The sequence below is a fragment of the Mirounga leonina genome, unplaced genomic scaffold (assembly GCF_011800145.1).
Source record: "Mirounga leonina isolate KUSES-001 unplaced genomic scaffold, KU_Mleo_1.0 Mir_178, whole genome shotgun sequence".
Taxonomy (NCBI): Eukaryota; Metazoa; Chordata; class Mammalia; order Carnivora; family Phocidae; genus Mirounga; species Mirounga leonina.
The window spans coordinates 19,763,536-19,785,832 of record NW_023270464.1 but is presented as its reverse complement, the minus strand read 5'-3'; the positions used below and the strand labels follow the sequence as shown (position 1 = coordinate 19,785,832).

The following is a 22,297-nucleotide window of genomic DNA, read 5'->3' as shown; positions in this document are numbered from 1 at the left end:
AGTAGCATTAGGGACAAAATAGTTTTAGGAGCACAGATTCTAACATGGAAGACTTTAGACTTGGAATTTAGATTTTGAGTGGTCCTTGGCAAGGAAGGTGACGGATGGGATTTTAGATGGGAACAATAAGAACTACCCCTACACATACACACACACACACACACACATACACACACACCCTGCCGAGTTCTTCCTTGCTGGCTCCCTGCCCAAGGTCAGACCTCTGGCAGCTCCATCAACATCCCCATTGGCCGGGAGAGAGCTGCCAAAGGGTTCATTGGCTGTGGCAGCCCCACTATGGCTCCAGCCAACTCCTTCCGCAGATAGGAGCTGTTTAGAAAGCTTTCTGGAACATTCAACAGTGGCTAACAATTCACCAAAGAGACAGCAATCAATCCACAGACTTTGTGAACTCTGCTTGCTTCTCATCAGTGAAGTCAATGTATAGTGATAGTATAAATTCTAAAATAATCTTTAGGGAACAATTCATTGGGACAATAAATGTAGTCTTAGAATATGAGACAAATGGCCACCTCCTCATACCTGCAGGCAACTCCCAACATTTTTTAGAGCTCCTTGCTAAAAGGAATTCCTCAAGACTTCTATAACCAATATATATAATAAGAAAGGTAAGTTATTCAGCCTAATTGTTCTTTAGGAAACTAAAATGAGATACTTCGAGTCTTCTGCTGCTGGCAAGCTCCAAGGGGGGTGGCTCACCCTCCGGCTGCTCATTAATGACAGCTGTCCTTTACACAAAGCCACAGCTCCTCACTTGAGTTTTCCTTAATTAAAGATGGGTTTGTACAGATCTTTTCAGCCTCTCCCAAACATTCTCTGATTTTCTGGTCAACATATATGAGTGTGGGAGGAGGTTCTGTCCATGAACATGGAGTCAAGGACCTATCTTGTTTTTTCCTGAAAATACTTTATGTTTATGGGTCCTCCATGGTTATTAATGGAATTAACCAATGAAATAGGACCCCACTAACTATCTTAGTAGTTCTGAGGATAGTTAGGGGGAAAAGTCACCTCCTCACTCCTCTTAGGTGTGCTTTTCCCATTATTTCAAAGGACTAAGGGAAAAGAATAGAGCAGGGAAGGAAAACTAATTGATCAACTACAATGTGACAGACATACCCATGAACATCATCTCATTTATCCCATCTACCAAGTCTAGGAGCTCTTATTAACCACTATAATTTTATAAAGGAAGAAACTGAGGTAAACAGGTTAAGTACCCATGCCACAGGACTCCCAAGGAATGAAATCAAAGTCAAACCCAGGTATTCCTGGTTCTAAGCCATGTTCGTTCCTCTAGAGAGCATTACATCACTTTCATTGTGCAGGAGAGGGGCTCAGAAAAGAGAAATAAAGTCTGTGCCCATTCTATGTGAGATGGGAGGTACAGAATCTACTCTGCTCATAGCAAGTGTCCCCATATGGAGAGTAAACATGAGTTCTGGAGTTAGAAACTCAGCCCCCAAACTTGTCTATAAACTCAAGTAATTGTTTCTCTCTTCCAAGCTTCATTTTCCTCTTCTTGGCTATAAAATGGTAAATGTAGATATAGGATTGTTATGATAATCTGAAATAATCCAAATCAGGAGACAGCAAATAAGTATGAACCCATGTGCTATGATGCATCTAGTTACCTGAAGGACTATGTTGAGAAGCACTGAGAGATAAAACAAGGTAAAGATGTTTTAGTAAAGGATGCTGTGATCAACAGGCAACTTCGGGGACATAGCAGGGAGATCTGTGATGTGAGGGTCGTTCTTGACATTGCGCTATGCCTTGAATATGATAAGGCCTAAATAAAGCCCTATGCTCTCTCCTGCCATGGGTCTTTTTTCACCCTGTAGTACTAATAGAGAGACCTAGAATACTATAATGTGTGGTTCCCAAGGGAAAACAAGACTGACATCTAACTTCAGGAATGAGCTCAAGAGTTCTACCTGGATGAAGAAGAGACAAAGAAAGCACTTTTTACCTCTACAGCCTCTAGAACGTGAGGCTCCTTGTAGACTTATTTGTCTTGTTGGGACAACATGTATCCTCCACCCAGACCCTCCTTCCAACCCCAGCCCCTAAATGGTTTCTAGGTGTCCCGGCCCGGTCTGGAAGCCACCCCAGAGAGCCACAATTTGAGGCACTTACCACTAGAGGTGAATACACGCAGAGCCCAGAGACAGTGAAGGAGGTTCTGGCTGTGGGACAGGTTTTTCCTGGCCAGAATCAATGTCACATCGAGTGCTTCCAATTCTAGTGCCTTCTGTCCAAACTTTTTATCTAGAAATATAAATCAATCCATCTTAGTTGTGTTTCACATTAATTCTGAAGGCTGTACAATGCATGGGGCACAGGAAGGCAAAGATGGAACAGGCAAGAGAATGATCATAGCCAATGTGACTTTTCCAATCTACCGGAAAATGCTACTAAGTATGTCCCCATTGGAACCAGATGGCCCAGAAGTGCTAAGGCAGGGTATACATAGGGTCCATTCATTCCTCAAGTAATATTTACACGAGGCCTTGTGGACTGTAGGACTCACACACCCTGTATGTAAGCGTGTTTCTGGCTGTCCTCAAACGTGAACTACAGTTTAGTAGGGTGTAAATTTCTTCCTTTAAGATAGTTCTGGAATGTAGGATACTTAAGGTACATAACATCCAAATGCAATGTGTGGAACTTGATTGGATCCTTCTTTGAACACGTCTGTAATTGCCCCATTGGGAAACATTTGGAGAAATTGAAATGAGTATAAATTACACAGTAATTTTAAATTTTAAGTATTGTTAATTTTGTTAGATTTGTAATCGTGGTATCAGGATTATACAGGAAAATGTCTCTTTTCAAAGAAATGCATTCGAACATATTTAAGAGCAAAATTCTATCTGTAATTTTCCTGAATTGCTATCAGACTCACTGCAGGTAGAAATGAGTAAAACAGAGACAATATCCTAAACCTGGTTTACCAATATCCACCTCTAGACCAAAGGACACCAACAAAAGATGGCAACCAAACTAATATGACCGGATCCCTTCACCAGAACAGAGGCGTCTATCGGGCTCCATTCCTGAGCTGCCAACCTCATTTCCGTCCTGTTTGGGTCAGCCCCCGGCAGCCTGCATGGCAGTGGTGAGGGCCACAATCTGGTGATGGCAGAAGCTGCGGTGATATAATAATGTCAGTAGTACAATCCAGGTCCAGAGCTTGGGAATCAGGGCCATGATCCATCCTGCATCTCTTTCTCTTCTATGAAACCTACATGACTCTAGTTTGTCAGGCCCCACATGCTAAGCAGGTATCATACAACCTCACTTAATCCTTACAGCAACCTTAGAATTAAGGACTGATACCTACATTTTGTAGATGAGGGACCAGTGGCTCAGAAAGGGTAAATAACTTGCCCTAGGGTGCACAGCTAATTAGTGTCAGGGCCAGGCCTGAAACTCAGATTTGATTTCCCAGTTTATACTATTTACAACCAGGGTACAACCCTTCAAGTGTTGGCTCACATGTCACCTCTCCCTGACCACACCATCTTGGAGGAACATCACCCTTTTTCTTTTCCCTCACAGCTACTAGCTAATTATCATACTCTGCTATTGCCTAGTGAATTATTCACTTTCTGCCCTTCCCCACTTGAAGGTAAGTTCCATGAGAGCGGGCCCCTTACCTGCCCTGGTCACCAGTGTTCCCAACGCCTAGCGTTGTGCCCAGCCCCAGGAGACATGTAGTAAATCCCTGGCTGAATATTCAATGAATGGATTGTATTGGTTTTGTCGAGAACACACTCACATGGGTGCTGGCTGATGCCTGGGTCTTGGTCGTGACTTGTGGAGCTGACTGGCCTCAAAGCAGAGATCCAGACAATGCAAGGTCAGAGTGTCCCTGAGCCCCTGCTCCCCTGTGGCCGCCGCTGCCTGCACTGGACAACACAGGTCCACCTTCTGCAGCGCCTGAGCTCCCCCTCTATGATTTATATAAGACCTCCCACAACTGGAGCTTGACCGTTATGACTAGTTTGCAAGGGTTGCATGCATCCTGAGTGCACAGGCTTTTTAAACTGTGCACCAAGAAGTTCTAAGGTTTTAGGGAGGTGTTTCGGGGTCTTCTCGAGCAAAAAGAAATGGGTATGGTGGAAAGAGTTCTAGGCTCCCATCTTCCCTTCTACTAGGGAAGCTCCGCTTCCATGTGGCTTACAGTAAAAGGCTGAAATTCTGCCCCCTCCCCAAAATTCATGTCCACCTGGAACCTCAGACGTTATCTTATTTGGAAATGGGGTCTTTGCAGATTTAATTATTTAAGGTGAGGTCACACAGATTTGCATGGGCCCTAAATCCAGTGACCAATGTCCCTGTAAGAAGGAGAGGACACACAGAAGGACACAGAGTAGGACACCACGTGAAGACGCAGACGGAAATGGAAGTGACGTGTCTACAAGCCAAGGAACGCCAAGGACGGCTGGAAACGCAGGAGTTAGCAGACGGGCATGGAACAGATTCTCCCACAGAGCCTCCAGAAGGAACCAACCCTGCCCACACCCTCGTTTCAGACTTTCTGGCCTCCGGGACTGGAAGAGAATCCATTTCTGTTGTTTGGAGCCAGTTTGTGATAATTCGTTACAGCAGCCCCAGGAACTCATGCACTCATATAATGAGCTTCCGTGTAAGGTTCTGCTCATAGAAATGTTCTGTTTATTGTTAGAGTGATTGAAATCTGCCTGGGAGCACCTCCCCTCTGTCCCTCATCTGCCCCACGCCCCATGCAGCCTGCACCTGCTCAAGGCCCCGCCCTAGCACAGCACCTTGGATTTGCTGACATCCAGGACAACAAAATGACCTCTCCTGTGGGGCTGGTCCTGGCACCACCACCAAAGTGTCTAGGACCTCCCTGCACATCCCCACAAGAGTTTCCCAAATTGCTCTCATGATAACAACCCCGCAAGTGCCTTTTCAACCATCTTTAGAACCGGGGGGATGTGGGTACCTCGTAGGCCAACTTTGGCCAGCAGTCGGAAGAGGGGCAGGAGGACATCATAGTCTGGAGAATCTGTCCTGGCTGTGTCCACCAGGGTCTGCAGAAGGGCCTCGCTGCCCCCTTTACTGATCATGTAGCGAATCCTTCGGTCGGTGCCTGAGGGAGAAAGCAGAGGAGAGCGAGGCCCCGAATAATCACCTTCATTTCCTTGGCACAGAAAGCAGACCCCACAGAGACAGAGCACAGAGCAGTTCATTTGCCCCAGAAACCAAAATTGTGTGGTTTCTGAAGGAACCTGTATACAGCTGTGCTTTTAGGTAAAGGACTGGGGTGGGGGTGAGATGGAGAAATAATGGAATATTTAAGAACCTAGGTGTGTTCACCTGCAGCAGCTGTAATAAATGGAATCCACTTTCCCTGAGAACCTGTGGAGTCTCGATGTACGTATGTGTACTTGTACATATGTACATAAACAGGAATATAGGCTTACCTAGAATCATATCCTTAATAGAAGAGGGAATATCAGTATCCCTCTGGTATAGGCTTGAATCCTCTGTAACCGGGATTGGGATGATAGTTTGTCTGGAATAATTTAATTGATGATATAACAGTAACCAACAGGAGGAATATATGGAAATAGTTAGCGTGCTTCTTTAAGAAACAGACATCCACTCATCCGTGTCAGGAGTTTTGAAAAGGGCCTGGAGCTAGGATCAGGTATATTGGTCTTTCTACCTAACAGTTGTGAACAGGGACCTCCCCCACCTTGCCCCAGGACAAGCTCAAAAGCAGGGATTACATTTCAACTTGGAAGGGGACCCCAGTGATTGTCCACACACTGCACCTGGTTGATCTAACAAGGTGGCCCACAGGGTGGGACATTAGCAGCAAAGAAGACCCTCTGGCGTTTCATCCTCTATTATGGGAGCAATAATCAGCACCTACATCAGAGGGACAACTCCAGGGTTTCATTCCAAGGGCTCCAGGCACCTCTGGACAAAGTGAAGGAGGCACCATCCCAGAAGACAAGAGGCTTCGCCTCCACAGGGTACCACACTCAGAAGCCTGCAGGGAAGTCACCCTGCCATCGGAGGGCAGCACAGCCTATGGGAAAACCTCACTAGGACGGGACCCTCCCTCCTGGAACTGAAATGGGAGGCGTCTTGGCTTTGGAATGACATTCCCTTTGGTGTTGTCTGGTGTAAATATTTCTTCCTAATGCAATGTGGCTGGCATACGTAGAAACGAAAACTGAGTGAATGCTGAAATGTCCAAAAAGGTCTATTTTCCAGAACCCTCACACTGAAGTGAGGTAGCAGAGGGATGCCCCAGTTAACTAGTTGATTCCAGTGTAGTGAATTCTGTCACCTTTTCTCTGAAGACTTAATAGCTCACCACACCGCGAAGTCAAGCTCCTGCCTCATATTCCCACCTTCACTTGACATATGTTGGGAAGTTGCCAATACCTGGCTCTCTAAATGGGCCAACGGAGGGGAGTAGAGGAAGGGGAGGGGTAGAGTCACGAGGGCTAGCTCTCTCCGAGGACAGCCACAGACCCCTGGAGGACCTTGGGTTAACCACAGATGAGACACCATAGATGAGAAACCACCCAGAGCCGAACCTCCTCCTAAGTTTGGGTCACCGTAGGGTGGGTGACAAGACTAAAGAAACCTGACTAAGTCTGAGGTACAACCAGCCCACTTTACTCTGGGGTCTTATGAATCTCAGTGAAAATGATGGGCTGCTGATTCTGTCTCTGAGAGAAAACCTGACCTGGAGCACCCCCACCGCCACCCCCCAGCCCCACCAGATTCCAGGAGACACCACAGCCACCCGCCCCTACCTCCTCCTACTCACCAACAGAAAGCAGATCTCCGAGAACCTGGAGGATGGTCAGGATGGACTCCTTGTCTGAGGAGCTCTGCAATGAAAACACAGGCAGCCATCTTTACGAAGGAAAGCACGAGAGAGGCGTTGTGTCAGGGACGTCCATGGACATGGCAGGGCTGTGTTCCCTTCTGTTGAGAAAGGCCTCTGGCTGTGAGAAACAGTTGACAGGGTTTTCCTTAAATGGTGGCCATGAGGGGACCCAAGGAGACAAGGGTCCCAAGGGGCTCTGCCTCCGTATTTAGCCTTCAGGACCCCTTTTGGGGGACCCATTTCATAGTAACATCAGCACGATGGGCGAAAGAATAACCAACGGACATCACTAATATGTGGAATTTAAGAAACAAAACACACGAACAAAGGGGAAAAAAAGAGACCAACCAAAAAACGGACTTTCGACGACAGAGAACAAACTGACGGTGACCAGAGAGGAGGTGGGTGGGAGGATGGGAGAAACAGGTGATGGGGATGAAGAGCACACTTATCATGATGAGCACTGAGTAATGTACAGAATTGTTGAATCCCTATAGTGCACACCTGAAACTAATATAACACTGTATGTTCACTATACCGGAATTAAAATTTTTAAAAAAGAAGAATGTGTTTCTTAAACAGAAAAAAAAAAAATTAATGAAAAAAAAATGAAACATCAATACTTTATGCAGAGACAGCCAAGTGAGAAGGGGCTTTGCAGGTCAAGCCCATGCAGTTGTCAGGCCAGCAGGCTTAGATTCATTTGAAAAACAGGGCAGAGAACAGAAACAGAAATCCACGAAACTGTTCTGAGGGAAAGACGTCCCCGAGTAGTAAGGATGAATTCTTATTTTCTCAAGAGAAACCTAAGGTAGTACAAAATCTCATCACTCCCGGGCCCTGGTAATCACCATTCTACTCTCTGTTTTATAAGTTCAGCTTTTTTACATTGCACACAGAAGTGATATCCTACAGTATTTGTCTTCCTCTGTTTGACTTACTACACGTAGCATGATGCCTTCAAGGTTGCAAATGGCAGGACTTCCTTTCTCATGGCTGAATAATATTCCTGTGTGTGTGTATGTGTGTTGGACTTCACAGCTCCTTTATGGTTCAGTTTGGTAGTACTCTGAAAAACATGTATTGCACACTTTCCCTAGAACAATCTTTGTTCCTGGTGCTAGGAACACAGATATACATAAAACTTTGTCCCTTCTCTAAAGATTACTATCGTTATCCATTCATCTGTTGATGGACACTTTGGTTGCTTCCATGTCTTGGCTATTGTTAAGCATGCTGCAGGGAACATGGGTGTGCAGATATCTCTCCAAGAGTCTAATTTCAATTCTTTTGTATATATACCTAGGAGTCCTATCTTATACTACTCAAGAAAATTAACTTGCAATGGATCAAAGATTCAAATATAAGTCCTAAACCCACAAAACTCCTAGGAAAAAAACCACAGGTGAAAAAAAAAAATCCCTGACATGGGTTTTGGTGATGATTTCTTGGGTAAGACACCAGAACAAAACCTAAAATAAACAACTGGGACTATAATAAACTAAAGAAAGAGCTTCTGCACAGCAAAGGAAACAATCAATAAATTGAAAAGGCAACATGGGAGAAAATATTCACAAAGCAAATATCTGATAAGGGACTGATAACCAAAATATATATAAAAAATTAATACAGCTCAATAGCAGAAAAACATATAATCCAATATTAAAATGGACAAAAGGCCTGAATAGACATTTTTCCAAAGAAGACATTCAGATGGCCGATACGTACATGAAAAGATGCTCACCATCACTCATCATCAGGAAAATACAAATCAAAACACAATGAGAGATCACCTCAGACCAACAACAATGGCTTTCATCAAAAAGACCAAAGATAACAAATGTTGGCAAGAGTGTGGAGAAAAAGGAACCCTATATGCTATTTTTTTAGGTAGGTTATTTAAGGCAAAGCTTTAATCTTCACATTAGCAAGTCTCATGTTCCCCATCTGCTTCAAAGACCTCAATAACTCCCCCCTTCGTGTAGGATAAAGTCAGAGCTCCTTAATAGGGTTTCCAAAGCTCCTCATGGTCCTGCCCCACTTACCTCTCCAGCTTTATCATTCACTACTACACCCCTGCCCAAAGTACATGCTTCAACAACATTGAACTACTTGTTTCCTGCTCAACCACATAGGTTCTTGCCTCTGAACCCGTGATCACACTGTTCCCTCTTCCCGAAGCTTGGTCAATGACAGCTCATCCTTCAAGTATACCAAAGGTTCCCATAGGATCCCAACCCCCACCCCCTGCAAGCTGGGTCTGGGGTCTCTCTGTTCCCCACATCACTCTGGGCTACCTCTGACAGCGCATGGACCACATGGTACTGGCCTGCTTCCCACCCTACCCCCAATCTATATTAATCTTTAGAGAAGGGACCAAGGTTTGTGCATATCTATATTCCCAGCACCTAGAACAGGGGCTGTTCCAGGGAAAGCATGCAATGTTTTTCAGAATGCAACCAAACAGAGGCATAAAGAAGCCATGAAGTCCAATACCACACCCCAAGGCAGAGTGGTGCTTATACTTTCTCCAATCCTGGGCTTAACACCTTCCAGGAACTCACACTTCAACTCCCCAGCCAGGACCAGGACTAGGATGAGGCAAGTGAGGCACTAGCTTGGATGCAAAATTTTAGTTTTAAAAGGAAGTAATCAAGATAAATGATATTTTGGGCGCCTGGGTGGCTCAGTTGGTTAAGCGACTGCCTTTGGCTCAGGTCATGATCCTGGAGTCCCGGGATCGAGTCCCACATCGGGCTCCCTTCTCAGCAGGGAGTCTGCTTCTCCCTCTGAGCCTCCTCCCTCTCCTGCTCTCTGTCTCTCATTCTCTCTCTCGCAAATAAATAAAATCTTTAAAAAAAAAAAAGATAAATGATATTTTTTTTAATTTTTTTTTAGATTTTATTTATTTGAGAGAGACAGAGATAGTGAGATAGAGAGCACAAGTGGGGAGGAGAGGGAGAAGCAGGCTCCCCACAGAGCAGGGAGCCCGATGCGGGACTCGATCCCAGGACCCTGGGATCATGACCTGAGCCGAAGGCAGATGCTTAACTGACTGAGCCACCCAGGCGCCCAATAAATGATATTTTAATGCTATATTTTTTACAAATCAAAATCAATGCAAAAAAAAAGGAAAAAAAATCCATAATGAGCAAGGGGCGCCTGGGTGGCTCAGTCGGTTAAGTGTCTACTTTCAGCTCAGGTCATGATCCCAGGGTACTGGGATCGAGCTCCAGGTTGGGTTCCCTGCTCAGCCAGGAGTCTGCTTCTCCCTCTGCCTCTCCCCCACTGCTCGAGGGCTCTCTCTCAAATAAATAAACAAAATCTTTTTTAAAAATCCATGAGCTTAAAATAGCAAAAGTTAACTCTTTAGCTCCTATTCCAGGTGTGATGAGACATCTGGGGATCCTTAGGGACTTGATATCTACACGTCCCCAGGAAAAATATTTGGCTTTGCTCTGACATCTCCACTCGCTTTGGCTTAAGGGAGGGCAGTCTCAGCAGGCACTCGGCTAATGTCTCCCATCAGGTGAGTGCCACCCTCCAGCAAATGTCATCCATACATGTGCACAATGTCAGTGCTCCCTGACCCTCCAGAGTCTCCCCAGATCTGGGAACACAAACCAAGGAGCAACAGAGCCATCATTCTGGGGAGTTTGCTGGTCTTTGATTCTGGTACATACTCCCATGTGTGTTTGCTTGCAGACGAGGGTCCCTACACCAAAAAACCATGCTCTGGAGGCCAGCTGTGGGTCCTACGCCTGGACTGAACTCAATTCAGACACTATCTACTCGGAAACAGCATCAGATTCCACAGGCTAGGGGTTCAGCCCTACTACACTGCCCCATGCTTCAGACTCCAGCCTCAAAGTCCAGGTTGTTAGCTATACAGCTAGCCCTTGAACAACACGAGTTTGAGTTGCACACGTCCACGTACACGGGTAACGTGCTATAAATGTATTTTCTCTTCCTTACTATTTTAATCGAATTTTCTCTACCTCATTTTAAGAATACAGCACATCATAACGTGTAACACACAGAATATGTGTTCATCGACAGTTTATGTCATCAGGAAGGCTTCCAGTCAACCATAGGCTATTTATTAGTTAAGTCTGGGGGGAGACCAAAGTTATACAAGGATTTTTGACTGCGTGGGGAGTCAGTGCCCACGTTGTTTAGGGCCAAATGTGCTTCTGATCAACTGGCTATAAATTAAAGATACCCTCCTCAGGTGCCATTACCTTGCTAGAGCAGCTCACAGAACTCAGTGAAACATTTTACTTACTAGGTTACTAGTTTGTTACAAAAGGTTATAACTCAGGAACAGCCAGACGGAAGAGATGCGCGGGGCAACGTTTGGAGAAAAGGCTGGCAGCTTCTGCGCTCTCCCGGAGCAACTCCACGTGTTCACTGTTAACCTTAAAAATAAAACTGCCAGTGGGGCGCCTGGGTGGCTCAGTTGGTTAAGCGACTGCCTTCGGCTCAGGTCATGATCCTGGAGACCCGGGATCGAGTCCCGCATCGGGCTCCCTGCTCGGCAGGGAGTCTGCTTCTCCCTCTGACCCTCCCCCCTCTCATGTGCCCTCTCTCATTCTCTCTCTCTCTCAAATAAATAAATAAAATCTTGGGCGCCTGGGTGGCTCAGTGGGTTAAGCGACTGCCTTCGGCTCAGGTCATGATCCTGGAGTCCCAGGATCGAGCCCCGCATCGGGCTCCCTGCTCGGCAGGGGGTCTGCTTCCCCCTCTGCCCTCTTCCCTTTCGTGCTCTCTCTCATTTTCTCTCTCAAATAAACAAATAAAATCTTTAAAAAAAATAAAAATAAAACTGCCAGTTATTCTACCAGCAAAATTGGGTTTGTTTGGGAAGAGCAGAGAATCGCAGTCCAGGACAAGAAGGTCAGTAAAAAACTACAGGAAGTCCTGAGAACAAACCAGAGCTGGGCCTTTTTATAGAGGGAAGTTGGGCGGGGCCCCTATAAACAAAAAAGCCATTGGAGTAAACTAGGATGTCAAAATATAGGGACTTTTCATTGGCTGAGTTGTGACGGTTTCTCATTGGCTGGGCTGTTGCTAGGGGCAGAAGGAAAATTTTCTTCCTGCTGCTGGGGTAGTCAAGTGGTAAAGTGTATCTCCTTGGGAAGCAAGTCCCTTTTGTTGGGTCTGCAACTGACAAGTGGTAGGGCGTGAGAGCGCCCCATGCTTGCCTCTCCACTCCATTCTAAACGGGGTTTACTCTTGTTGATTTTTACATCACCAAGCTAAGAGGTTTTTTTCTTTTCTTTTTTTAATTTAATTTTATTTATTTATTTGTCAGAGAGAGCGCACAAGCAGGGGGAGGGGCAGAGGGAGAGGGAGAAGCAGGCTCCCTGCTGAGCAAGGAGCCCAATGCAGGACTTGATGCCCCAACCTGGGATCATGACCTGAGGCGAACGCAGATGCTTAACTGACTGAGCCACCCAGGTGTATCACTAGGAGTTTTCTGAACACTGTCCTTTCTGGGTTTAACTTGTAATAATTTTTTTAGAATGAGGGGGCACCTGGCTGGCTCAGTTGGTAAAGCATGAGACTCTTGATCTTGGGGTTGTGAGTTGAAGGCCCACGTTGGGTGTAGAGATTACTTAAAAATAAAATCTTAAGAATGTGTATATATTTCTTATTTCTTATTCTAAATCACAATATCACGGCAGGACTGCCGCCCTTCAAAAGTGGACCCAAAGGTGGCTCACAGTAAAAAACTAAGTCCCTGGAATGGTGTTCCTGATCGGCACTAATGGTTCTGGATCCACCTCCAGCGCCCCCAAAATTGCTCTTCTTTCTGGGATAAAAGGTAAAGGCCAGGCTCTCATATTGGGTAACTTGTAAAATGCTGGATTCATGAGTTCATTATGAATGAGGAGCCAGGAAACGGAAACATAAGAGAGGAAATGGGGAGATGAGGAAAAGAGGAAAAGAGAAAAACTAATACAGTAGAAACTTATTGAAGAGGAATAAAAGATCCAGATTTAATTTCCTTTCATTCAATTATTCATGCACTCATCCCACAAACATTCACTGAAAACCATCTACGTTCCAGGCACCAGGCTAAGCATGCAAATTGATCAAAACACAATCTGCCTTCAAGGGGCTCCAGGCCTGGAGCACGATCAGGACCTAGGATGGTAAAGACCATGACAAACGGAAGATGCTACAAGGATCCAGGGAAGGAGCACTAACCTAGCCAGGTCCGTGAGCGCCTACTCTGAGAAGCCAGGCAGAAAGGGGGTGGGAGGGGAGGGTTCCAGCTATGCTGCAGCCCTGTGTGCTCAGAGGGAAGCATGACAGAGTGTGGTGACATCCGGGGAAGAAACTGCTTCCATATGACCAGATTGAACAAGGCAGATGGTGAAGGGAATTGTGAATTCCTGTGGGCAAGAACTAGGTCTTATTCATCTCTGATTCCCCATCTCCAAAGGTGTAATAGATCATCCATATATTGTGTTGAATTAATATTTCCAGCTTAAGAATTGCCTGCTTTATTACAATGCCCACTAAAGCTCCCTGAGAACGAGCATTGTTCTATATACTTCTATTATATCTGTCAGCAGGAATATAGAGCTGGGCATGCAGAATGTCCTAAATCACCACCCCTGAATTGGTTTGACCTGTGGCCAACACACTTGGCTGCACATGCCTGAGACATCCCTCTATAACTGCTTCCAAGAAAACCCCATTTGCAGCAGTGTGCTGACAGAGCATGCACATCAGACTCTCCCCTGCCCGAGGAAGGGGCCCCTGTGCATCTCCTCTAAGCATTTCTCCATTTCACGTGATTGATTTAGAGGCGAGTCTAAGTCCAGATCTGGATAAGGGAACCTAAATAAATGTCTACTGAGATTCCAAAAAGATTTTTTTCCCCCAGGATTTAATAAAAGAGAGAAAACATTAAAAACAAAACAAGGCAAAAAAAAATTTCTCTTTCCTGTTTTTGGACGCTGTTGTATAAGGATATGATCCTGGGTCATTGTTGACATTGTGAAGCCACTGAGTCAACTCTACGGAACCACCTATCTGTGCACTTTCAGACAAGTGAAATAATAAATACCCACACTTATAAAAGCCGCTGTTAGTTAGGTAGCTCATTACCGAATTCTGATGTGATGGAGAAAAGAAGAAAATTTCACACCTCCACGTGCCCTCTTTGCAAGCATTATGGTCTTCATAAACAGGAAAGAAATTAATTTCACAAACCACTGGAAGGCCAGCCATCTCACAGAAACTAAAGACAGCATCATCCTATAGATGTTGTGTTCATAATGCTCTCACTCAGCCCTGAGCCAGAATGAATCAGCACAATACTGTTTTTCTTTAAATAAAAATGATGGCTCTCGGTGGAGGAAAAAATGCTATCCCAAATCTCAACTGGCATTAATTTATGCACTGCTATATTTACCAATAAATATTTTACACGATTTAGAAGAATAACACAAAGCCATTACCTCACCCACTGTAATAATAAATGAGCAATTAAAGAAGGCAGGATGTGATGTGCCTCAATTTTCTTTTAATGATCCCTTTAAATCATTGAGTAATCCCCTGTTGTTTAAGACTTTCCTATAAAAACCGGTTCTGCCAAGCTTTCAGGGAGAGGCAAGCAGTTGGAAGAACAGTGTCTCTCACAGTCTGTGGGGTTTTGAACTGCAATTTTCTCAAATACAGTTTCGCATTTTTGCTCCCTTGCTTTGAAATCATCTGCGGCTCCCAGTTGCTTTCCTCCCCCTCACTCCTCAGGATAGTATGTAATTAAGACCCTTCACATCACACAGCCTTTGGAGGCTCACCTGCAGCCACTCGGTCCACCCCAGCAATGAGCCTGCCGACCACACAGGACCAGCAACCATGCCCCAAGTCCATCACCGGTACCTGTGACTGCAAAACTTTGCTCAAGTTGCTGCCTCCTGCTGGAGGACTAGTTCATCCCCCCTCTGCCTTAGCCCCTGAAACCTACTTAGATTTCAGTTCCAAGCTCCAGTACCCTTCCTATATAGTTTTCCCAGCTAAGCTGCCTTCCCCGCACCCATTACCCAAAACCGCCATACGTCTGCTCACGTTGGGCACTGCACAACTCCAGGGGGTGCCATTCACAAAGACTACAACATGATTGGTGCTCCCTGAAATTGTGCAATGTGGCGGCCTGGCCTCTCTGAGAAGAGAATTGTTTGCTCTACATTTGTTTTCCCACAACCCACTTTGTACCTACCGTTATGAGAATTCTTACTAGAGCCTGGTTATTTTCTTACCTCCCTGTTCTGATTGTCTATTGTGGGGTAACAAGCTGCACCAAAATGCAATGGCTTAAAACAACAGCCTTTTTAAATTCTATCTCTGGATTTTATGGGTAGGGGATTTGGGCAGAACTTGCCTAGGAGATTCTTCTACTGTCCATGGTGTCAACCAAGGTCACTGGTGGTGCTCAGCTGGTAGATGGGCTGGCTGGTCTGAAACTTCTATGATGGTGTCACTTGCATATCTGACACCTTGGCAGGGATGCTGTCACCTTGGCAGGTTGGAGAACTGGGCTCACCATGGACTGTTGACCAGAGTACCTACGTGTGTCCTTTCCAGCATGACAGGTACTTAGACTTTTGACATGGCAACTGGCTTCCTCCAGAACAAGGATTCCAAGAGAACTGGGGGGGAAGCGTCAAAAGTCGAACCATCACCTCTGCTGCATTCTCTTGGTCTGTCAAGTCACTGGTCACAGCCGGATTCAAGTGGACGGAGTTAGGCTCCACCTCTGAGTTAGGGGAGTAGTAGAAAATTGACAACCATTTTTAATCTTCCACACTCCCTTTAGACTGTGAGCTCCTCTAGAGCACGTATTTTATCTTGTTTCCCTTGGTATCCTCAGATCCTAGCATGGGATCTTGCACAGAGTCGACAGGAAATTCTGGAATGGAAACTTAGTGTGCAATCTGCCAGGGTCTTGCTGTCCTTTTCTCTTCAATGACACGATTCACTTCATAGCATACTCCAATGAGAACATTGTTACAGAAGTTAACAAGGCACGCAGCTCAATTTTTCTATCAGCAACTGAACAAGCAAATGCAGTAGTCCCCGCTTACCTGCAGAAGATGCATTACAAGATCCCCAGTGGATGCCTGAAACCACAGATAGTACGAATCCTATATATGCGAATCCTATCTATCCTATGTGCTTTCCTATACATACATACCTCTGAGAAAGTTTCACTTATAAATTAGGCACCAGAAGAGATTAACAACAATAACTGACAATAAAACAGAACAATTATATCAATATACTACCATAGAACTTGTGTGACTGTGGTCTCTTTCTCTCACACCCACATAAAATATCTTATTGTTCTGTACTCACCCTTCCTCTTGGGATGATGTCAGGTGGTAAAATGCCTATGTGATGGGATGAACTGAGGTGAGTCAGCTGGGCATCGTGACAGCCAGGGGGAGGGTCGTCTGCTGCCAGACCACAGTTGGCCCTGGGTAACTGAAACTGCAGGTAACTGAAACTGCAGGAAGCAAAACCACGGATAAGAAGAGACTACTGGGGACACCCAGGTGGCTCAGTCGGTTAAGCGTCTGCCTTCGGCTCAGTTTATGACCCCAGGGTCCTGGGATCGAGTCCCACATCAGGCTCCTTGCTCAGTGGGGAGCCTGCTTCTCCCTCTGCCTCTGCTCTGTCACTCCCCCTGCTTGTGTGCTCTTTCTCTCTCTCTCTCTCTCTCTCTGGCAAATAAATAAATAATAAAATCTAAAAAAGAAAAAGAAGAGACCACTGTAGGATGCCTATTATGTGCCAATAAATAGGGAACATCAATACCATCACAGGCTTAACGTGAAGGAAAAAGAAGCAGTCCATGCACCTCTCCCCAGTTTTCTCAAGTTCAGGCCCAATTTTACTGACAGGGAAAAAAAACCATCCATGCCCATCCCATTTTGCATAGCACCCCGATATCGCAGAAGCAGAGTGCTAACACTCTGCTACTCTCTTCCCACAGATTGAAAGAGCAAGCCCATGAAATTCTAATTCTTGATCTCTAAAGAATAAGACAAAAATCTCTTCCAAACTCATGAGCCAGGAGAACAGGACACAGCTCATAGCCCATGAAAACCATATTGCCAAAAATAAATTTGTTCTTCCAGTCATGTGGTGTGAACGCTCACTAGTGATGGTCCATTGGTTAACTAAAAGACATTATTAAATTTGGAGTTGGTAATGAAACACGGAAGGGAGCACTAATCACAAACTTCAATTACCAAAAGCAGTTGTAACACCAAAAGTGGTAACAGGCGGTTCTCTGTTTCCATCCTAGAGAAAATGGGCAGAAGGTGCATCATTAGAAATATAGTTTTAGGTAGAAGGTAAAACTTCCTGTTGAGTCTGAATGGGTTCAAAAGAAAGAGGTATTTTAGGAGTATGAACCAAAATATCTATGAATGAGATGAAATGAGATTTGTTTCAATATTATGGGGGTTGGGGTGGAAATAGTGGGGCATATAAAAAAGGTTGCCAGAATTACGGAAGCTGGGAGATGGGTGACATGGTTTTATAACACAATGTTACAAAATTAACACAAAATAAAATAAAATGGTGGGTAATGTTTTCTGGCTAGAGTATCTTAGATGGAAACTTGAGAATGAACAGTCCCACTGGGACCTTTTCTCATAGTTCTCAGATCCCAGAATTTGACAAATGCCCAATTATATGTTGAGTCTTATGTAATTATTTGTTAAGAAGATCATTGATCTTGGGCACCTGGGTGGCTCAGCTGGTTAAGCGACTGCCTTCGGCTCAGGTCATGGTCCTGGAGTCCCTGGATCGAGTCCTGCATCGGGCTCCCTGCTTGGCAAGGAGTCTGCTTCTCCCTCTGACCCTCCCCCCTCTCATGTTCTCGCTCTCTCTCTCATTCTCGCTCTCTCAAATAAATAAATAAAATCTTAAAAAAAATAAAAGAAGATCATTGATCTTCCTCCTAGGTAAGAGGATACCACAGTCCAATGTGGGGTAGGATTGAATGTGGTCCATTTTTCATTCATTTGGCAGACATTGTTGAGTATTTACTGTGTATCAGGCACTCTATTAGGCACCAGAACACCACGGGTAGCATAAGTATGCACAATCCCTGTCCTCATGGAGCTTCCAGGCTAGTTAGAGCAGCAGGTATTATCTAAATAGTCACCCAAAGGAATGTAGAATTGTGACTAGGTATGTGTCTAGGTTTAATATTGCCGTGTACCCATAAAATAAGCTTATTTGACATGAGTCAGAAAATGATTCCCTTAAGAAGTCACACTGAGGCCAAGAACGGAAGAATAAGCAAGAGTTAACCAGGTGAAGATGGGCAGGAAGGATGCTCAGGATGAAATAGAGCAAAAGGAGAGTGGCGTACAGAGTCCGGTGGCCGGCAGAAGGATGGCAAAGGTAAGGGACGTGAAGAAGGCCCATGAGGCTGGAGTAGGGAAAGGGGAGGGGAGTTTAAAAGGATGTACTTTTTTTTTCATCACCTTAAAATAAGCATCTGACCAAAGAGGCCTGTTTCAGCCTTCATCTCTTACCCCTAGCTAGTCCCTACACACATTCACACACACTCACACACTGTGTTCCCAGGCACCCAAAGGTCTAGAAGTCTTTTGCCTTTCTCTATCGGCACCAGGTGGGCAGACTTCAAACCTGTTATAAAAGCACGTACTTTCTTTTAAAGATTTTATTGATTTATTTGTCAGAGAGAGAGAGTGAGCACAAGCAGGGGGAGCAGCAGGCAGAGGGAGAAGCAGGCTCCCCACTGAGCAGGGAGCCCAAAGCAGGACTTGATCCCAGAACCCTGGGATCATTACCTAACCAAAGGCAGACGCTTAACCAACTGAGCCACCGAGACATCCCAAAAGCATGTACTTTTAATTCAGATAAACCTGTGTTACCATAACCTCTGTAAGACTTCATTTTCTCACCCACATTATTGGACTAATCCTTGTACCTAGCTCATGGGTACAATTGGGTTAGAAGTACCATAATGCTTAGCTCTGTGCATGGGTCACAACAAATGCTCAATAAACCACTGGTTAATAAATACGCACCATGACCCTGCCAACAAAAGACGAATAATCTAAAAATAGATCTGAAGAAGCTTTGATCAATTTCCTGGATCAATTTTCCACCCTCTTCACAATGGTCCCAATTTAGCAGAACACTCTTAAGGGGCGCGGGGGTTGGGGGGGAGAAATGATAAATAAAACATTCAAAGAGGCTGAGGGTGTGTCCTCGTGTCCTCTAGGCAGAAACCGTTTGGAATCCTGTGCTTGGTCAATGCCAGGGACATTGCTACCACCCAGTAAATGGTAAAGCCTTCGAGTCATAATAACGATGACAGCGATCCACAGCATCACAGCCCTGAAAGGTTCTCGGATTCCTTTTAAATGACACTCATTGAAAAGCCAGTTCCATCTCTGTCTAGGAGGGCTGTGAAGTCTCTCCAAAGCACAGTTGACAAATTATAGCACAAAACCTCCAGGTTAGAATTCAGGATTACTGAAAAGAAGTGCCAAATAGTGTTCAGCTCTTCTGAATGGATCTAAACACAGCGAGCAAATAACACTTGCAGGTACCTGCCCACCCAAGGCTTGGCACCAATGTGGAGGAGGTGAGTTGCTGCCCTCTTGTTCAACCAGCAGCTGCCACTTACTGCCTTAATCTCTGAACCCAGCAACTTCCGAAATACACACAAAAGATTAAGAGCACCCAGGCCAGGGAGGCTCAGCCCTGCCTCTGCATGGACACCAGACCAACCAGTTTCCAAAAACACCAAGAAGATGGCATTTTCCAAGCAATCTGGTGTAAAGCACAATTATAAAGCAAGAAAATGCTGACTCTGGTCTCTTATGGTGTCTCCCACTTTCAGGAAGCCCTGTTACCTCACGGCCTTGCTATACCACTTGGGTATTCCCTAACCCGGCAGGTAATGGCCTTCCCCAACCCACTCTGAAGAGCAGATTTTCAGCGATATTCCATACAGTTTGAGAGTCAAGACATAGGCATCAGGGTATGAATTGGCAACTCATATAGCCAACAATACTATGATTATAACAGTTGAGTGTCCACATCATTTGCTGCTTAATCCTCAAAACCATCTTACAGTTTGGGTACCATTTTTCCTACTGCACTGAGGAATAACCTGAGGCCAAAGGAAGTTGAACAATTTGTACAAGAGTAACTTCTCCTCATATTTTCTGAATTGAGTTTTGAAAGCTAATAAGTTTGCCAAAAAAAAAAAAAATTAGGGCATGCTAATGTAACTAAATTAATGTTTCTTTAGTGGAAATCTCTTTGATTCCAGAAACCAAACTGTGACAATATTCAAACATGACTGCAAAAGGTTTGTCACACCCGCCACGAAGAGATGGAATCATATCCTTGAATCTTGGCCAAGGGACTCTCTTAACACCAAATAGAAAGTAGACTGTAGGCCCAACCACTAAGGGGAAGCCATAAAACCAATGCAGATCATACCCAGGCCACTATCACACTGGTATCTGGAGCCCTGAGCCACCATGTGAGAACACGGACTAGTCTAAGGCAGCCATGCTGTAAGGAAGCCCAGGCAATATGGAAAGACCCATATGGTGTGGTGGGTAGAGAGCCCCAATTAAGCTCTCAACAAAACTGGGGTCACATGGCATCAGCTGTGAACTATGAGAGGGAGCAATTTTGGAGGTCCAGACAGGTTGAACATTCAGATAATTGCAGTCCCAGCCAACTTCCAATGCCATCACCCAAGAGACACCAAGTAGGAGTTGCCCTGCTGAGTCCTTCCCAAATTGTGAGAAAAACAAAATGGTTATTTTGAGCCACTGAAATTGGGATAATTTTTTACACAGCAATAGTAACTGAAAATGCAAGCCAATCTCAAAAACCTATCAATAGGGGCACCTGGCTGGCACAGTCAGTTGAGTCTTGGTTTCAGCTGAGGTCGTGATCTCAGGGTCATGAGATTGAGCTCTGCATCAGGCTCCATGCTCAGCACAGAGTCTGCTTGAGACTCTCTCCCTCTCCTTCTGCCCCTGCCACCAAGCTCTCTCTCCCTCTCTAAAATAAATAAATAAATCTTTAAAAAAGCACTATCAGTAAAAACATTGAAAATTTTATTTTAAAAACTGAATTTGAAATGCATGACAGCAAAAAAACAAAACAAAGGATCTAGACCAACTGTTTAAACTGCAAAATATCACAAACATTTTACTGAGCTTCTCTCTTAATGCTTTTTACGAAAGACAACATGATTGAGTAGAGAAAACATGAGACTTGGACTCAGTGAATCTAATTGAAACCTAATTTTTCCCTTGTGACTTTAGGCAAATAACTTCCCTTCTCTGCCCCCTACTTGCTTTCCTCATTATTCAACTAAGAGAATCAAAAGCAATGACATCTCGAGCCCCTTCCAATTCCATGACCCTATGGCATTCAATGATGTCAGACTGGGATCAGTCCTCATGCTAAGAGACCAACTTTCTACTTTTGGTATTGTGGCTTCAGTGGTAGCTGTTTAGTGGGTCAGCCTCTGAAAAGAGGAATAAGAGAGAGAATGGTGGTGTGTGTTCATCCGATTGAAAGTTACCCACGAGTCTCTGGGTACAGATGTGCCCTCAGAGATCTAAGGTAGGGCATGAAGCTCCTCTGAAGGTATCCCCTGGGATCCAGAATAGATAGAGTGAGAGACACATTAAAGAAGTCAGTGTTGACTTCAGGTCAGTGAACCCTCTTCTTACCCCCACCAAGTGACCTCTCCTGACCTTTCTTAAGTTAAGGTAGCATTATGCTGTTCTAAAATAACAGCCTACATTTGGCATATTTCCCAGGAAGGAGTAATTATTTTCCTTTAAGTTCACAGATGTTGGCCAGTAACCTCTAAGGCATGAAACTCTTCCAGCATTCAGCTTCCAACCTCCTAATTTTCTATTAATGCCTTTCTGTCTACCTTGCCCACTCTCTCTTAAAACCTCCACTCTGCTATCTTCTCAAGAGGATCTGTCAATGACTTAGTTTATACTCAGGCTACTGACCAACATCTGTACCTCAGCACTATTGATATTTGGGGCCAGATAATTATCTGTGTAATTGGGAGGGTGCTATCCCATGCATTATAGGATGTTTAGCAGTATCCCTGGTTTCTACCCAATGGATGCCAGTATATAACCCACCCTACCCTGACTTGTGACAACCAAAAATATCTATAGACACTACCAAATGTAAAACTGGCACCGGACAAGAACTATACCAATACATTAATGACTAATTCCTATGTTACATGGTAACCCTCCCAGTATATCTAATGAGGATAATGACATAAATCAAAAGAATAAAGTTATCCTTCTTTCAGGGATC

The 22,297-nt window shown here is 44.8% G+C and overlaps 1 protein-coding gene across 1 annotated transcript in view; it reads right to left on the bottom strand.

Annotated features, from left to right (window-relative positions):
- AGBL1 (ATP/GTP binding protein like 1) overlaps positions 1-22,297 on the bottom strand; it is an 813,331-nt gene that overhangs the window by 741,874 nt on the left and 49,160 nt on the right. The window contains exons 2-4 of the mRNA XM_035024092.1: positions 6,845-6,908; positions 4,997-5,143; positions 2,161-2,292 (exon numbers count right to left, since the gene is read on the bottom strand). Coding sequence (XP_034879983.1) covers positions 2,161-2,292; positions 4,997-5,143; positions 6,845-6,908 — 343 coding nt within the window. The remainder of the gene's footprint in view (positions 1-2,160; positions 2,293-4,996; positions 5,144-6,844; positions 6,909-22,297) is intronic.